At 41.5% G+C, this 19,617-nt stretch overlaps 1 protein-coding gene across 3 annotated transcripts in view; it reads left to right on the top strand.

Moving 5' to 3' along the window:
* Positions 1-19,617, top strand: part of CYTH1 (cytohesin 1) — a 96,042-nt gene that overhangs the window by 41,973 nt on the left and 34,452 nt on the right. For all 3 annotated transcript variants that reach the window (XM_070740154.1, XM_070740155.1, XM_070740156.1), the window contains exon 2: positions 19,330-19,412. In XM_070740154.1, the coding sequence (XP_070596255.1) occupies positions 19,330-19,412 (83 nt within the window). The remainder of the gene's footprint in view (positions 1-19,329; positions 19,413-19,617) is intronic.

Below are 19,617 nucleotides of genomic sequence, written 5' to 3'. Positions count from 1 at the left end.
GAAAGAGTAGTAAGTAGATCCTTGGAACAAACTTCCAGCAGACGTGGTTGGTAAATCCACAGCAACTGAATTTAAACATGCCTGGGACAAACATATATCTATTGTAAGATAAAATACAGGAAATACAGGAAATACAGGAAATAGTATAAGGGCAGACTAGATGGACTATGAGGTCTTTTTCTGCTGTCAGTCTTCTATGTTTCTAAGGTTGGTAAAATGAGGACCCAGATTGTTGGGGGCAGTATGCTTACTCTCTGTAAACTTCTTAGAGAGGGCTATAAAGCACTGTAAAGCGGTATATAAGTCTTAAAGCTATTGCTATTGCTTCTGCTCAAGCCACAATGAACAAACAACAACAACAACTGATACACTTAATGCCAACTTTTTGCCATAAGAGACAATGTGAGCTAGTGGTGCTATTATTTAAAAGAACAATTTGCATCCCTTGTCTTTAACAAGCATAGCATAATGTGAATTGGTTTGCTTAGGGTTTTTTTTTAGTGAAGGAGAAACCTCACATTCAACCATTGGAATGTATAGTGCAGCTTTTTATTCCATTTAATGCCATCCAGATGTAGAGGACTGTATTATTCCAGGAACTCTACTAACAACATTTCTGAGGGTCACCAGAAGAGGGAAGTCTGAATCTAGAATAGAAGAGAATTCTTTTTTATAAAATATGGGATAAAGTATATGAATGGTGGAATTTTAAAAATAGTATTAAAAATTAAATAAGTAAGAATTTATAATTATTTGAACTTATTATTTTGAAGGTTTATAGAGTGTAATAGTTTAAAAACAATATACCGTAAACATAGAGGTTCTTTTTTTATAGTATGATAAAGTTAGAAGTGTTATTTTCTATATTTTATTTTTTGAATAAGTATTTGATATCTTATAGATAAGAAACTTAACTAACATAAAGAATATAGAGTTAAACTTAACAAGAATATAATGTGCACGTGTGACATTTCTGTATTGATCTGACTATAGTTAGGTTTCTTTTTTCTGTATTAGGCTTCTATGACAAGCTGAACAATGGTAGCTCCTTAAATGTTTAATGTTGTTTGTTCTTGTCTGTCTTTTGAAAAAAAAAAAGAATAGAATTCTTTATTGGCCAAGTGTGATTGGACACACAAGGAATTTGTCTTTGGTGCAAGTGAAGAAATGCAAGTACATGTTCTGTTGCTTTATTATGCAAATATAGTGCAAATATGACGGAAGATTCTAAGGCAAGGGTAGAGACAAAGGGACTTCTCATTAGCACTCACTCTGACATCTGTATCTTGGGAATCGCCTCTCCTTGGCTGAGTGGACTGGCATGTCAATAGGGATCCACAGCTGTGCAACAATAGCTCTTACTTGCAGTCATCGTTGACAATACTATGAATCATTTCATAGCAGACATATCTGATTTTGCCAACTATTAGTCACAAGGAGTTGAGTACAGGTAGCCCTCAAATTACAACGGTTTGGGTTAGTGATCATTCGAGATTACAACGACACCGAAATAAATGGGTTTATCACAATTTTTCCATACTGTAGCATCCCCATGGCTACATAATCCAAATTCAGAATTCAGCTGACTCATATTTAGGATGGTTGTAGTGTCCTGGGGTCATGGGACCACTCTTTGCAGCTTTCTGACAAGCAAAGTCAATGGGGAAGCCAAATTCATTAAATAGCTGTGTTACTAACTTAACAACTCCTGGGATTCACTTAGCAAATTTATTTATTTATTTTATTTATTTATTAGATTTGTATGCCGCCCCACTCCATAGACTCGGGGTGGCTTACAGCAATAATGAAAACAATGTATAACAAGTCTAATACTTAAAATATCTAAAAACCCCTTATTTAAAAAGCAAAACATACACACAAACATACCATGCATAAACTATATAGGCCTGGGGGAGATGTCTCAATTCCCCCATGCCTGACGGCAGAGGTGGGTTTTGAGGAGTTTACGAAAGGCAAGGAGGGTGGGGGCAATCCTAATCTCCGGGGGGAGTTGGTTCCAGAGGGTCGGGGCCGCCACAGAGAAGGCTCTTCCCCTGGGTCCTGCCAGACGACATTGTTTAGTTGATGGGACCCGGAGAAGGCCAAATCTGTGGGACCTAACTGGTCGCTGGGATTCGTGCAGCAGAAGGCGGTCCCGGAAATGTTGGAAGAAAAGTCATAAAATGGGGCTGAATTTGCATAATAACAGTCTTGCTTAGCAATGGAAATTTTTTAGGCTCATAGGTCGAAGAGAAAATGTTTTTGCTCCTTATGACTCCTGTGATCGGGGGTCTCCAACCTTAGCAACTTTAAGACTTATGGACTTCAGTTCCCAGAATTCCTCAGCAAACCTGGCTGAGGAATTCTGGGAGTTGAAGTCCACATGTCTTAAAGTTGCCAAGTTGGAAACCCCCTATTATAGATCAGGGATGGCTAACCTTTTTGGTGCTATGTGCCAAAAGCACACAACAGCGTTTGCACCCATAATGCAATACATGTGCAACACCCACTTGCACATCCCCTGTGCATGCACGCATGATTCCTCCATGTTCTCCCACCCCGTGCATACGTGTGCACATGATCCGCTGCCCCCTTACACATGTGCACATGTCTCCTGCATGGAGCCCTCCCCCTGTGAATGTGTGGCAGTGGTGGGAGATGAGCCCACGTGGTAGAGCTGGCATGCGTGGTGGAGACGGCTCTGGCACGCATGCCTTAGATTCGCCATCCTGGTTGATGAATGCTGGGGGCAAATGCCCATAAAAGAAAAGATTTTTCCCTTCTACAGATAGTCCTCAACATGTGACCATTTAATGATATTTCAAAGTTGGAAAAAAGTGCTTTCTGATCTATTCTTGCACTTACAACTATCGTACCACCCTTGTGGCCAGGGGATCACAATCCGGGTGCTTGACAACCGGCTCACATTTATGATTGGTTGCAATGCCCTAGAGTTCATGTGGTTGTGATTTGTAACCTGCTTGCCAGTTTCTTGCAATAAAGGGCAAAAAGCGTCCATCGAGAAAGCGGGTTTTGCTTAATGACTGCTGAAAAATAATGGTTGTAAAATCAGGTCTGGTCATGTGAGGATTTGACTTACGACCACACTGATTTATAGCTGAAATCCCAGTCCCAATTGTAGTCATAAATTGAGGATTAGCTGTAGTTCCATCCGTACCCCTACTTCCACCCCCAGGAATAGTTGCTTCTACAAACCTATATGATCCCTGGCCCAACGGGCAATTGAATCATAGGCTTGTGGCAGTGTGACTTTTTTTGGGGGAATTTGGGGCGGGGATGCCCACATGCATTGCAATGAATCCATCTGCGCACTCCATATGACTGTGATGGTGAACCTATGGCACGCAGGTGGCACGTGGAGCCATACATGAGTACACATGAGGCATTGCCCTATGTTAGCTCCAGCAAACATGTGCCTACTGGCCAGCTGATTTTTGGCCTTCTAGAGCAGTGTTTCCCAACCTTGGCAACTTGAAGATATTTGGACTTCAACTCCCAGAATTCCGCAGCCAGCAAATGCTGGCTGGGGAATTCTGGGAGTTGAAGTCCAAATGTCTTCAAGTTGCCAAGGTTGGGAAACACTGTTCTAGAGGATGGGAGAGGCTGTTTTTGGCTACCCCAAGCTTCTGGAAAGCCCCCAGGGCCTGTGGATGATGAAAAACAGACCCAACGGGCCTACTGAAAGTTTGGAAATGAACTTCTGGTAGCCCGTTGGGTCCGTTTTTCACCCTCCCCACCAGGCTTCAGGAGTTTCCTAAAGCCTGGGGAGGGTGAAAAACGGCCCAATGGGCCTACTGGAAGTCCGGGGGCTATAGTGAGGCCTGTACACATGCGTTTGAGGGGGCAGCACAGGGTGTGTGTACGTGCACGCAAGGGGGGGCATTGCATGATGGGTGTAGTGTGCATACGCACGCTATCAAGCACATACACACCCTTTTGGCACAGGAGGAAAAAAAAGGTTTGCCATCACTGCCATATGACATAGGGGAGAGTAACCTTACCTTCATGTATAGCATTTACTCCTCCATAGGTGGAATATTCTGTTGCATCAAAGTGATGAGCAGGACCTCCTCTTTCTCTCTCTTCAACGCTCCCCCTTTATCCATAACAGATGAATGAATAGCTGGGGTCTCTGATGATATGGGAGTAACATATTATAAAATTGAGGATTGATGGCTGAATGATGCAACAAGCAACAAGGAGAGGAACCTAAATTTCCCTTTTTTGGGGTGGGTGGAATCTGTCAGCCATTTATCAACACTGAAAGCCAAGAGGAAAACGAAGCATTTTTTCTTACGATGTGCTAGAATTTGATACGTATCATGGTGTTTAGTGTACATAACACCCTCCTCCACTCTTGAATAAATTATCCTTCCTCTTCTTTCCTCTTTCTGATGCCAGTTGCATCAGGAGCATTGTGTGACAATTGTTAATGAACAATTGGCTTGTGAACAAATGTACTGGCAGAAGCTAAAGATTATCCCACTCTCTAGGGAAAAAAATGTTATGTGCTCTGCTCCGCAAACATTGTAAGTGTGTGAACCCCACTGTGGTTAATGAGTTGATAACAAATCTGGGAGTAGAACCTCCACCGAGGACGTGCTTTGAAGCCAGACCATCGAAGGAGCTTGTTTCTATGGCTTGTGGCCTGCATTTCTTACATCCTCTCAAAATTTTGCAAGGAAGATAACTCAGATTTAAGGAAGTTAACAAGCTTTGGTTCTTGCAATGAATACTGGGTGGGAGTGATGTAATATACAAAAACGTTTTGGGTTTTTTTGGTCTTGCCACTCTGCCTTTGTCTGAAGTTGTGATATGAAAACCTTTAGGATAAATATTGTGAACTCTTGTCAAAAGCAATTCTTTTGAAGGGAACCCAAGTAAAGGGAAGGGGAGAAAGAAATATTGTCAGGAGCTCTGCTGTTGCTTCAAGCACCAAATGATTTCATAATTAGGCTGTCTACTGCGCTAATATGCCTCACGCACGTACACAGGAAGCTGAGTAAATCTGGAATTTATCTTCCCCATTGCTTTCTAAACTTCAATCACTGCTACTGCCTGGGTTTTTAAAACTTAATGTGTAAGATGTCTTGTTGTAGAACCGTTCTTCCCTCTCATCCGAATGGCGCAACACCTCATCTTGTTTATACATAACTGTTTTTGCTTAGGAGAGTTGCATGTATATAGAATATGATAAGAATGTTATGAACATGCCTGCTTGCTTTACAGAATGCAAGAAAGGAACCAGGATGAAATGCACAATCTATAATTTGATTTAAAGAAAACAGTGGCAAGGAGAGGCAGACATAAATAAGGAAAAGCTAATTATGGTTAAGAAGTCGTTATATTTTTTGGACTGATCAGACGTGCGAATCTCAACTGCTTGAAAAACTTTCAAAATATATTTTATTTATGTCTTTGAGTCAGGGTTGAGTCAGTGACCACTTGGACAAATTTGTTAAAAAGCAAAAAAATAATAAATCCTGAAAACAAGATGGCAACGCATGCTCAGAAAAAGAAATTTAAACAAACAAACAATAAGAGGAAAGATGGCAGTGCCAACAGACTGGCATTGACCGAACCAATTCTGTGATGTCATTGTGATGTCACAATGGGTTGTTGTTGTTGTTATTATTATTATTATTATTATTATTATTATTAATTAGATTTGTATGCCGCCCCTCTCCGTAGACTCGGGGTGGCTCACAACAGTGATAAAAACAATACATGGTAACAAATCTAATAATTAAAATCTAGAATAACAGTTTTACATTAAAAAGTCTAAAAAGAAAAAAAAACACCAATAGATAAAATACATACACACAGTCATATCATGCACAAAATTACATAGGCAAGGGGGGGATGTCTCAGTTCCCCCAAGCCTGCCGACAGAGGTGGGTTTTAAAGAGTTCACGAAATGCAAGGAGGGTGGGGGCAGTCCTAATCTCTGGGGGGAGTTGATTCCAGAGGGTCGGAGCCGCCACAGAGAAGGCTCTTCCCCTGGGTCCCGCCAGACAACATTGCTTAGTTGACGGGACCCGGAGAAGACCAACTCTGTGGGACCTAACCGGCCGCTGGGATTCGTGCGGCAGAAGGTAGTCTCGCAGATATCCTGGTCCGGTGCCATGAAGGGCTTGCTAACGGTTCAAGCAAACCGGTCCAAACTGAGAGGAATCCACCTCTACATAAGATCATAAGACTTTGTGCTGAAGGCAAGACTAGAACTCAGACTCCCAGTTTCTAGCTTGGTGCCTTAACTATTAATCAAACTGCCTCTCAAAGTCTCAAATAGAGGAAATATTTTGAAGGAAAGCAGTAGCTACCTCGCATATGCCACATCATATGGCTACATAGCCTTGATTGTAGGCGTACTCATCTCTTATTTTGCCTTTCCCTTTTTCTTGTGAAATTCTCCTCATTTGCTCTAAGCATTTAAGACCCATTGGATGTGCTTGTAGCAGCAAAACTATCAGTAGTCCTATGAGTAGTCTTTCCTTTGCACTAATGCATACTAAAGGCAGTCCCCTCTTCATATTTTTTTTCTCTTAACCTCCCCATGTGGCACTTTATCAGCCTTTCCTACAGGGTGAATGTTTCTACTAAGTGCTTCCGTATATGGCACTGTCTAAAATTGTTCATATATCCTGAAAGGCAGTGCAATTCAGAATTATGATACCCTGGTGAATCATATAAGGATTCACAAAAGAAAAATACATGCCAGGAAGACATGATAGATACCACTTGATGGGAAAGTAACAAGTCATAACTGAACCTGAGATGAGTCCAGTCCAGCCGCTCCGAGTCCCCGGACAGGGGCGGCATACAAATCTAATAAATAATAATAATAATAATAATAATAATAATAATAATAATAATAATAATTATTATTATTATTATTATTATTACAGTATTATTATTATTATTATTATCATCATCATCATCATCATCATCATCATCATCATCATCATCATCACAACACAGCAAACGAGATCACTATGCTGGATTTCGTATTTCATCACCAGCCAGGTGCTTCCCAAGCACCTAGGATTGCGTGATGTAGCGGCGAATTATGTTTGCCGATCCCAGTAAAGCAGCCTTTTGCAATTGACAGATGGAGATTTTGTCAATTCCGATGGTTTTAAAATGTCCCCCAAGATCCTTTGGTACTGTGCCCAGCGTGCCAAGTACCACTGGGACCACTTTCACTGGCTTATGCCAGAGTCGTTGCAGCTCGATTTTTAGATCTTCGTATTTCACTAATTTCTCTAGCTGCTTCTCCTCAATTTGCCCTGGGATTGCGATGTCGATGATCCATACTTTCTTTTTCTCCATAATGATTATTATTATTATTATTATTATTATTATTATTATTATTATTATTATTAATTAACTGCTAGAGCAGTGATGGCGAACCTTTTTTGGTTTGTGTACCAAAAGGGGAGAGTGCGGTGTGTGTGTCTTGTGCGCGTGCCCACATCCATAATTCCTTGCAACCCCTCGCGCATGCAAACATGTCCCTCTCTGCTCTCGGCACGTCATGGCACACCCATTTTTTGCTCTTCCTAGGCTTCAGAGCCTTTCTAGGAGTTTTGAGAAGGCAAAAACAGCTCCCCCCCCCCCAAGTTCCTTCGGAGGTCAGAAATGGCCCATTTGCCAACTTCCAAACCAGCCATTTCTGGCCTCCGGAGGGCCTCCGAGGGTGGGGAAGGCTGTTTTCACCCTTCCCAGGCTTCTAGAAAGGCTCCGGAGCCCGGGAAAGAGAGAAAAGAAAAGGACTTCCGGTTCAGTGGTAAGTAAGCAAACAGGCATTTTTGCCCTCTAGAGCAGTGTTTCCCAACCTTGGCAACTTGAAGATATTTGGACTTCAACTCCCAGAATTCGCTGGCTGGGGAATTCTGGGAGTTGAAGTCCAGATATCTTCAAGTTGCCAAGGTTGGGAAACACTGCTCTAGAGGACCACCAGGGAAGTGGAGAAGGCCTTTTTTGCCCTCCTCATGCTCCTAGAGAGGCTGTGGACCTTAGGGAGAACCAAAAAACCTGGGCCTTCCCCACCCCCTTACATCTTGAGCCTTACAACTTGCATGCAGGAACAGGTGTGTTTAGGTCGTCATATGCAGTGTGTTTAAATCAGCTTTTCCACACTGGGGCTTTTCCAATGAATTGTTTTTCAACAGATTTATCGTGTTGTTGGAAGGCTCTGCAGGGCAGCCAAAATGCAGGATGTCCCCAAAGTTCACTGATCATTCAAATTGATAGTTGGTTTCTATTGTTGGCTTGCGGCAACTACTTCTGCCTTGTGGGTAGCTACCATGACAAAATTAATCTTGACAAGGAATCTGGCTTTGGAAGATACAGCTGGGGTGTATTAGCCAAGATTTATTAAGGAAGCACTGAATTAAGAGTGAATGCCATCTATGCGTTTGTTCTTATCTTTCACTCTGAGCAACTGAAGCAAGGGGTTTCCTGATTTATTATACACACGGTAACACAAATTATGAAGAGATGATGGTGGTAGTTCTTTTATTTTAAATCCCCAGGTTAAGCTGTATTTGCTCTCTGGCTTGGGTAGAAGTAAAAAATTATAAATGTATGGAAGTATTGAACCTGAATCTGCAATTAGGATTAGGAAAAAAAAATCAGATCTCAAGCAGAAACAGGCTAACTGTATGTAAACACATCTAATGACATACAAAATGGAAGACAGCAGCTCCTAAATAGCGTGTGAAGATTACTTAAGGCAGTGTTTCCCAACCTTGGCAACTCGAAGAGATCTGGACTTCAACTCCCAGAATTCCCCAGCCAGCATTCGCTGGCTGGGGAATTCTGGGAGTTGAAGTCCAGATCTCTTCGAGTTGCCAAGGTTGGGAAACACTGACTTAAAGCACATAGGAGGGAATCATTTTCAACAATTTTATTGAGATGTTTTTAGGGTTCTGTATCTCACGGTATAAAATCAATAGGTGTTACTTCTAAGAAAATCATGTATAGATTTGTCTTATTGGAGTGAATATTATGGGCCTTTAGATCCGGATATGAAACAAGACCAAAATATATAAAGAATAAGATATATAAAACTTGGACATAAAGAGGGTTTGAAATTTACAAAGTTTATTTTAAAAAAGCTGGTGTAGAGAGCATATCTCAAAATTGTTAAGGAAATAGAAACCCAAAGTAAAAAAAAATGACTTGGATACTTATTTCTAATGATATTTTCCTATAATGAAAACCATGTGAGGAAGCTACAAGTTTCTCTTTAATTCATAAAGCTTAAGAATACTGAAGCTAAAAACAAGAACAAATAATCACATAATAAACATTCAGCCTAGAATAAGAACCTTTTTGGAGTGTGAAGTTCTTTACCCCTGATTTGTCATCACTACAATGTTATCAAATCCCTGCTTTTAAATTAATTTTGATGAGGTCTAAACTACATTTCCTGAATTACAAAATTCATCTCTGGTGGAATGTACTTCCAAACAAAGCAGTTTCATAACATCTTTTTCAGCACTGAACAGGATTTCAGACTTTCCTTATGCAAAAGAGAAGTCAATAAGTATATTGATCGCAGAAGTCAATAAGTATATTGACAGAATGCCTAGAAGAGCCAGACGCAGAAATGTAATACAATATTGCATCTTAATAGCTTGTTAACAGGCCAGTGATATAAATAGATAGGATTTAAATGTAAAGTCTGATTAAAATCAAATGAAATTTAACTTAATAAAATTAAAATTGTTCCATTCAAAAAGCATTTAGAAACTATTAAATTGGAGTGCTGCTTTGTTTTATCCAAAGGTAAAGATCTTCCCTATTTATTTCCTATATTTCTCCCCAGCCCAACATGCCACAGATATTCCTTTTGGCTCTTGTCCATAATGTTTTCCTAAAAAGTAGATAAATTCATAGAACATATAGTATCACTGAGCATGTAGGACAGCGGTCCCCAAACTACGGCCCGCGGGCTGCATGCGGCCCGCTGAGGCCATTTATCCGGCCCACGGGTGAGTGACACAACACAGTGTTCCATCTAATTTTCTATGAATAAAATGCTGTTTTTTGTTAACTAATATCAATCATCAAAAAAGTTGCAAAAGTTTTTTTTTCTAATTTTGTCATCCAGTTACATTCATTTTCCTTTAAATAATTCCCTCCTTGATGTCCCTTCAAAAAGTACACCAATTATATTTCTAACTTATTAACCATTATGCCAAAGTGCTTCCTTCTTTCTTTATACATTCTCTATAAGCCAAGAAAACCTACAATCAGATGTTAACAAAAGAAAATTAAAAACAAAGCATAAACATATATGAATTTCAGACTTCTTCCCCCCCTTTAAATAGTACATTCCCATTTTGTTTTTTACTTTAAAACAAGGTATGTGCAGTGTGCATAGGGATTTGTTCATAGGTTTTTTTTTATAGCCCAGCCCTCCAACAGTCTGAGGGGCAGTGAACTGGCCCCCTGTGTAAAAAGTTTGCGGACCCCTGATGTAGGACTTAATCAGGACAATCCTGTGGTGGCCAAATGCCTTTTTTTTTGCTGCAAGGGACCATGGCACACAAATACTTTTCTTTTTTTAACCACCAGCATTTATAGCAAATACCAATAGCAAATAATAATCACTTCAGTGTGACTCCTTTTAAGCCAATTAAAAGCCAAGATAGGAAAAGAGGAAGCTTTCGAAAATCTTTTTAAAAGTCTGTTGCAAAAGAGACAGCAGGCAGAGGAACAAAATATTTATATTGGAAGAGGGCATACAGCCTAAAATCAAAGGTAAAGGATACTTCAGTCAGCTGGGGCATATCCACGAGCATTCAGAAAATAGAGGAGAAATCAACGTTTGCCAAAGTGATGTGAGTTTTGAATAAAAAGAACAACCACAATTGTAGGTTTGATTAACAAGAAGAACAAAAGTTCATGTATGGCTTTATAGCAATGTGGAAATGTTGCCAATCCATTTGGGTAAAAAACAGAATTGTGCAGTGTGTGTGTTTGTGCCTCAAACAGATCTAGCAAGATGCGGTAGTGTTTACTAAATAGATATTAAGCGAAATAAGGTAGCTCAGCTTTCTCTGCATTCTGGAAAGATTTTACTGGCATTGAACTCTAGCAAGCAGCAGAGAAGAGAAGCCGATTTGGTAGAAGTGGCTTGTATTCCTGATTTTAAGACTGGGATAGGGGCTGGGGCTGCTTCAGAAAGAGCGAGGCTGTCTTAACAAGAGCCCCACTACATTTTTGTACAGTCCTAGCTGCGGTTCAGGCAGGCAGGAGTTAACGCTTGGGCTCTGTGCAGTGGCAAGTGGGTGGTCCCAAAGCCATCAGTCTCTGTCTCTGGAAGGGCGACCGACCCAGGAAGCACAGTGGAAGAGAATGAGGGCCCAACGAGGAACAACCCCTTTGCCTGGACAAGGCTGGGCTCCCCCAGCACGTGGACCGCCAGTGCACTGATGCTGTGTCACAGGCAGAAAAATCAAGGCAGCTGATTGGGGTAAGGGTGTGCATGTGTGTGTGTGCAAATGGGAAATTGTCTCTGCTTTAGGAAAAAGCTGCTATTGCTCGGCACCCTTTCTGTGTGCTGGCCCAGCTGTCAAAATTACATTTAGTGCACTGGGTCTGTCATCTTATTCACGGGAGTCCCATGTGCTTGTTCTTTCTGTCATAGGAATGCTTGGTGGGACACATATCCTTCTGTCCTGCCGTTGGTGGGCTTTGCTTTCCACATCTACCTACTGTTTGTAATTCTAGTTTTCCAATAGCTTATTTTATTTTGGCATAGGTGGTATTATGCTAATATTTTCCTTAGTGTTGGGAAGGAAGAAATAGCTCTCTTGATGGACTTAGTGTAGAGGCCAGCAGGGTAAGTGTGGCTATAGTTCTAAGGATTTTGCAGGCTTATTTATGGGGATCTCTCTTGTGTTCTAATCTCATTCTTTCAAATGTGCATTCAGGAACTGGCTTTTCCCTGATGCAAGTAGAGTGTCCATACCTAGATGAGCCTTTGTGGTCCTTAATGTTAGAAACATAGAAGACTGACGGCAGAAAAAGACCTCATGGTCCATTTAGTCTGCCCTTATACTATTTCCTGTATTTTATCTTACAATGGATATATGTTTATCCCAGGCATGTTTAAATTCAGTTATTGTGGATTTACCAACCACGTCTGCTGGAAGTTTGTTCCAAGGATCTACTACTCTTTCAGTAAAATAATATTTTCTCATGTTGCCTTTGATCTTTCCCCCAACTAACTTCAGATTGTGCCCCCTTGTTCTTGTGCTCACTTTCCTATTAAAAACACTTCCCTCCTGAAACTTATTTAACCCTTTCACATATTTAAATGTTTCGATCATGTCCCCCCTTATCCTTCTGTCCTCCAGATTATTCAGATTGAGTTCATTAAGTCTTTCCTGATATGTTTTATGCTTAAGACCTTCCACCATTCTTGTAGCCCGTCTTTGGACCCGTTCAATTTTGTCAATATCTTTTTGTAGGTGAGGTCTCCAGAACTGAACACAGTATTCCAAATGTGGTCTCACCAGCGCTCTGTATAAGGGGATCACAATCTCCCTCTTCCTGCTTGTTCTACCTCTAGCTATGCAGCCAAGCATCCTACTTCCCAAGTGAAGAACGATACAGTTTGTGTCTAGGATAGTGATGGTGAACCAGAGCCACTCCGAGTCTTAGGGGAGGGGCAGCATACAAATCTAATAAATTATTATCATTATCATTATTATTATTATATTTTTTCCTTGTGTGCCAAAAGAGCATGTGTGTGCGCTATTGCGCATGTGTGAGTACCCACACCCATAATTCAATGCCTGGAGAGGGGGAAAGCAGCTTCCGCCACTCCCCGGAGGCCCTCTGGAGGCTGGAAACAGCCTTTTCCCCAACTTCTGGTGGGCCCAGTAGGCTCGTGTTTCACCCTCCCCAGGCTCCAAAGGCTTCCCTGGAGCCGTGGGAGGATAAAAATGCCCCCCCCAGGCTCTCTGGAAGCAAAAAACGCCCTCCCAGAGCCTCTGTGTGAGCCAAAAATCAGCTGGCTAGCCCACACATGCACATTGGAGCCGAGCTAGGGCGATGGCTCACGTGCCAGCAGATATGGCTCCACATGCCACCTGTGGCACCCATGCCATAGGTTCGCCATCACTGGTCTATCATATGCTCTGGACAAATTGTACTGGTTTGCAATTACATAGGTAGATACCTGAGTTAAGGGATGTGTTTGCTAGTTTGACCGGTAGACAGATAAAAACTTGGGTGTAAGATTTTCTAAAGAAGCAATAGTTTATAGTCTATGGCAGTGTTACTTGCTGCTTGTCAAGAGTTTAAAATTCTGGGATGATGGACATTATATCACCAAGAGCAAAGGAAATTCTTTTTTGGGGGGCGGGGGAGAATCAAAGTTTGGAACCAACTGAAGGCAGGCAAGATATTGGAAATTTGAACCATTTTGAATTTATCCTCTGCTTTGAGTACCAAAGACCAAAATAATAACTCTCCCCCCACTACCCCCTTGCTTTTATATATATTATATTGGAACTGTTTCAAACTTAAAATGGAGCATTTCATGCAATCGCCCCTGTGAGTCAGTGTAGAGGACAACCTTTGAGATTGGACACTCAGTAAAGCTGTTATCATCCATGGGAACTTGATTGCTCCATTCTTGCAGACCCAGACTGCACTTCTGTAAAAATATATTGGTTTAATATTGGCACAAAGAAAAACAGGAAAGAGTACCCATAGGATGCTTTCATTTGAACTAGGCATAAATGCATTTAATCTGTAGAAAAATGCCTTTATTACAGTCCAAGGCAATATTGGGTGATAAGGCTTCACTTAAGCAACTTGTTTGGAAGGGGTTTGGAAGGGAATTGTTTTAAAAATGCATGAATTTACTTTAATTAGGAGCTGTATGGAAAGAGAGGAGAAAATGAGATGCTAAGAATTTTGGGTTGCTGAAGAATATTAGAAAAACCAATATTACTTCTTGAGAAATACTATAATCCACTCTCTGAACCTCAACTGATTGGAAATTCTTATGTATATACTTTGCTGATCTATATAGAATTTGAGTCATTTGCTGTTTCTAGACTAGTAGACCTAGTAGACTAGTATGCATACATGTAAGTCTAGATGTCAGTATAGAAAAGTACAGGGAAATCAGATTCCAAATTTGCTTGGATTTGATCTCTTGCTCCAAAAATATTTGGAGGTGGGAATTGTAAGAAATACTATAGAGTTTGGTTAGAATAGGGAAAAATTAAGAACAGTTCAACAATGGTGCTGCATTAACTACCGTCTGATACTGTGGATACCTTCTTTGCTGGTGGCGATTAAACAGGCTAAATGGGATCATCTAGTAGAGGATTGTTGTGTTAGGTAGCAGACTGGATAAGATAAATTCTAAGGCAGGGGTATCAAGCTCGATTTCATTGAGAGCTGCATCAGGGTTATGTTTGACCCGGGGTGTGGTCAGGTTGGGTGTGGCCAGCTTGGGAGGGTCGTGAGCTCCATTTTTACTGGCAGAAGGTTGCAAGAGGCCATCAAAGCTGAAAACGGAGATTGGAAGCCCACTTTTGCTGATAGAGGCACCGTGGGCCAGATCTGAGAACCCTGGCCTGTGGGCTTTGAGTTTGACACCGCTGCCCTAAAGTCTCCTCCAAAACTATACCATCTCCATAAAGTTCTATCTCGTCTTTTTAAGGAAACTGTTTTGAGACATTGAGGGTTGTAATGTTATTGGTGTATGATTGCTCATTTGACCTGTAGGAGACAGCTGTATTTATACTACCACAAACCAGATGTGTGCACAATTTCCCTGTCCTATACAGTTACTCTCTTTAATAAGAGGACCACGGAAACATCTGGCTTTATACCTTCATAGGGCACATCATCATGTTTCTGTGTTCATCTGTATGTTATGCAAACCAGTTATTAACTTCAGAGCAGACCCTGAACTTTTCCCTCTCTGCTGACTTGATGATCGCCTCTCTTTAGCAGTACAGCTTGGCAGTGGGAAATGTTGATATCCCAGAAGGACTAAATGAAGCAAGGTGTAGAATCTGTTGTCACCCTCCTCAGATAAAAGAAATATTCTTTTCACAAAAAGAAAAATGTTTCCCAGGTTCTTGGAAAGACACTTTGCCTTTCTTCTGAGGGTTTACAAACAGGTTGAGAAGCTTTTATTATAAAAAGACTGATGTAACACCCAGGAATGAGATCAAAGTTATAGGGAAGAGGCAACTTTACATAATTTCTCATTCTTTAAAGCTCTCAATCCGTTTTGAAAAAGAATGCTGTCAGTCTTATAATAGCATCTGAACTGCATGAATTATTTAAGCTAAACAACAAGGTCCCAGCTCTGATCCTTATGATGGGAAGAGAAGGTGCTGCCTCTTTAAGACCATCCTCCTCTATATTCTGTGGCTGCAGGAAGCTTGGCTTTAGGCCGCTATCCTCGTGTCCAACTACAAAGCAAAGAAAGAGACGCTTTCCTTGTTTGGCTTCTCTGTTCCAACAGTCACACAATGAAGCCTTGTTGTATCAGGAACTCTGCTCTCTGAATTGGCTTTAACTGGAGATATTTGACTTCCCACTCCTAATTACAAATCCGTCGTCCCATTAGGACAGTGATGGCAAACCTTTTTTTCCTCTGGTGCCAGAAGAGCGTGCACACATGTTGTTGCGCACACGTGAGTGCCCACATCTATAATTCAAAACCGCTTTCCCAGCCCCCTGGAGGCCAGAAATTTCTTTCCCAACCTCTGGCGGGCCTGGTAGGCTTGTGTTTCGCCCTCCCCAGGATCCAAAGGTTTCCCTGGAGCCGGAGGAGGGTAAAAACATCTTCCCCCATCCCTCCTGGAGGCTCTCCGCTAGCCAAAAACGGCCTCCCAGAGCCTCTGTGTGAGCCAAAAATCAGCTGGCCGGCCCACGCATGCACATTGGAGCTGAGCTAGGGCAACGGCTTGCGTGTCGTTATAATATGCTCCGCCTGCCACCTGTGACACCCGTGCCATAGGTTTGCCACCACTACATTAGGATATGGCCCCATTGCTTTCTATATTCCCCCGCCACCCAATACTACAAGCATTTAGCCGGATAGACTGATAAACCTACAATATATTTCCTGATTGGCTCTACCCACGATTGGTCTTTCCCATCTGATATCCTAATAGGAGTCCCGTCCTGTCTCTTATTTCAAGCCAACTTAATCAGCAGAAAAACCCAATCAAGGCATCTTGCATCTGTAATGAAGAGAATGTGCCTGGACTCCCCTAGTGGCACCTGTAGGCTGTCTTATGATGTTGGCTGCATATGCGAAAGCCTGTGTATGCCGCTGTGCAGATGTAGGCCAGAGTTCTGGAATGAACCGGCTTTTCCAGCGATCGCCTTCTGCCTCTTCCATATGGGGCATGTTTGATAGATAGGATGCTCAACAAAGTTCTGATATTTTTCCCTAGGAATCTCGAGGCACCATGCCTACTTCATTTCCTGGACTCATGCATATAGGGAAGATAAATGATCTCTTTCACATGTCCTTGCTGTGGGCAAAAAGCCAGTAGATGCAAAGGTTTTCTACAGGGAGCCCTTGTGCACAACTCTCTTAGTGTTGCTTCTAGAGTGAACCAGATTAACTATCAAAAGATTGCAGTGGGATTCCTCAAGCTGCTTCTGAAGATAGGACACAGCTGTGTGCATGTGATTGCCATTCACCACCTGATGCACAGCTGCACATTCTAATTCACTATGAAAAGTTGAAGCTGTTCTAGGATTTTTCTGAATAATGGGATCAGATGTTATCTATGATTTGTAATTGGAGCTGACTTGGGCTATTTGCAATACTATAAGCCATTGCCAACATCCTGATTTATATTAAAACAGACCCATCCGCCATCCTTCCTAGGATTAGCTTTCTAAACCTGTTGGTATAAATCTAGATTTGTGGAAGGAGAGAGTGATGCAAGAGCTAATGTTAGGCTGACATGCTTTGTAAAAGAGTTAGAACGGAGAAAAACTCATGCACTTTGTAAAAAAAAAAGCATATATCTCAGGGAACACTAACTTTTCTGCCTGAGTTAAGGCAGAAGATGCATTCTCACTTGGAATCTTGAGCAGGTCATTCTTCTAGGAATGTTGGATGTATCTTGAGACTTCCCCATTTTCAGTGGTTTTATATGGATTATCAGGGGTTGCCACCAAGAAGATGGAGGCAAACTATTCTCCAAAGCACTTGAGTGTGGAAAAAGAAGCAATGGGTAGAAACTAAACCAGAAGAAAAATAACTTAGAACTAGAAACCTCCAAAAGTTGTGAATGCTCCAACACTGGAAGTTTTTAAGAAGATATTGGATAACTATTTATCTGAGGTGGTATAAGGTTTCCTGCCTAAGCAGGGGGTTGGACTAGAAGACCTCCAAGGTCTCTTCCAACTCTGTTAGTCTAGTCTAGTCTATGGTTCCCCCCCCCCTTAGAAAATACAGTAATGCCTTCTAATTCTTGCCCCAGGAATTACAAAGCCCAGATTTGTAGCATTTGTGCTGTGTTTAAGGTGTGCACTTAAAACTTGTCATCTCATCCAGGCTTCTCTAACCTAATATGCACAATCTGATATTGCCATTTTATGTTTGCAAGAAGAAGAAAAAGTCATAGCCTAAGAGAACTTGAATTCTGCTTGCCGGTAAAACCAAATAACATTTTCCTTGCATATCAAATCACCATTAAGATTGTTCCCCATCACAAAACATGTCTCCCAAAGGGCAAATATGTCATGTAGTGCTAAGTCTTAAGAATCTTTATTTTATTGTTAAAACCAGATTATGCCCAGAAGGCAATGCGGTAAGGAAGCGTGTTGAGCAGAAATAAATCAAATTTGCAATAAATCTTTTTGGCATTTTGTGTTGTACGTCCAGGATCTGCTTCTCATTTTCCAAAGATATTATTTTTGCTTGATCAGATAAACAATCTCTCTACTTCAGTGTTCTTGCATTTAGTGGGGCCAGCCAGATGTGTATGGGAAACTTGTAAGCTCAAGGTTGAAAGATGAGTAAAATGGCTAGAATGTGCGCAAAAAGGCATACTGTATACTGAATACCCCAAAATTTTACAGCATATTCTGGTGATAGAAAGCTATGCTGCCTATAATGTCAGGGGTATGTCATTTCTCTTACAACAGATTGGATCATTACATTGATCAAGAATGGACAGTCTTTATGGGCAGAGATCTACCCTTAGGTCAGGGGTCCTCAAACTTGGCAACTTTAAGACTTGTGGACTTCAACTCCCAGAATTCTCCATCCAGCTATGCTGGCTGGAGAATCTGGGAGTTGAAGTCCGCAAGTCTTAAAGTTGCCAAGATTGAAGAACTCTGCTTTAGGCTTTCAAGGGACTTTCAGGAGGTCCTACTCAACCAAGGAATGGGGGCAGAATAAAAATTAAATGTATGTTCTTTTTACTTTAAATCGCATTAATTAAATATCCATATAAGGAAACTCCATACACAGTATTTAGGAATCTTTTTCCCTTTGGTGGTATGGACTCTCTGGGATCCATTGCTTTGGGAAGCTGTCAACAATCCTGGGATGTTAGAAAATCTATATTAGAGAACAGACTAACTGTAATATTTGTGTTTCCCCACTGAACCTGAGTAAATGTTAAATATATGTCTTTCAAATGGGAAGTTTTGGGGGTGCCAGGGTTCAACCCAGAATTTAGTATCCTTGGCCATGGGAAAACATTTCTGTATTCACCACAGACATGCAACATACCTGCCATTGCTCTAGTGTAGTGGTTCTCAACCTGGGGGTCGGGACCCCTTTAGGGCTTGAATAGCCGTTTCACAGGGGTCACCTAAGACCATGGGAAAAAAACAAATTTCCCATGGTGTTAGGAACTAAAGCTTGGCACCTTGGAACATATTTTTACAATCTGACCAATTAGTCGTTTACAGTGGGGGTGTCCCTCTGACCTTCCTGCCAATCCGCTTAAAGCTCTGTTGGGAGAATTGGCACTAGACTTATGGTTGGGGGTCACCACAACATGAGGAACTGTATTAAGGGGTCACGGCATTAGAAAGGTAGAGAACCACTCCTCTAGTGAGAAAAAAATATCGAGCAATCTCCACCCTTCACTTATGCATTCTTGATAGTCTTTGTACTTTCCAGTCCTTTCTTTTCTACATCCCTTTGATACACAAGCAACTGCTGAATTCATAGAAATCTTTGCTACACACATTTTTCAATCACAGAGGGAACCCATAAGACTATCCAGACCAACCCCAAACCTAGAGCATAACTCTTTCTGTTTCACCTTGCAGTGCCAAGCGACCTGACCCCTGAGGAGTGTCAAGAATTGGAGAACATCCGTCGGCGGAAACAGGAACTGCTGGCAGACATACAGGTGTGTGTGGAAAGGGCAGGGGAATAGAAGTACAATTCAGGCAGGCTATAGTTCGGGTTAAAGGCCGTGTCTCTAGAGCAGTGTTTCCCAACCTTGGCAACTTGAAGATATTTGGACTTCAACTCCCAGAGTTCCCCAGCCAGCAAATGCTGGCTGGGGAATTCTGGGAGTTGAAGTCCAAATATCTTCAAGTTGCCAAGGTTGG

Source organism: Erythrolamprus reginae, chromosome 2, assembly GCF_031021105.1.
Source record: "Erythrolamprus reginae isolate rEryReg1 chromosome 2, rEryReg1.hap1, whole genome shotgun sequence".
Taxonomy (NCBI): Eukaryota; Metazoa; Chordata; class Lepidosauria; order Squamata; family Dipsadidae; genus Erythrolamprus; species Erythrolamprus reginae.
This window is presented reverse-complemented; position numbering and strand designations above follow the sequence as displayed.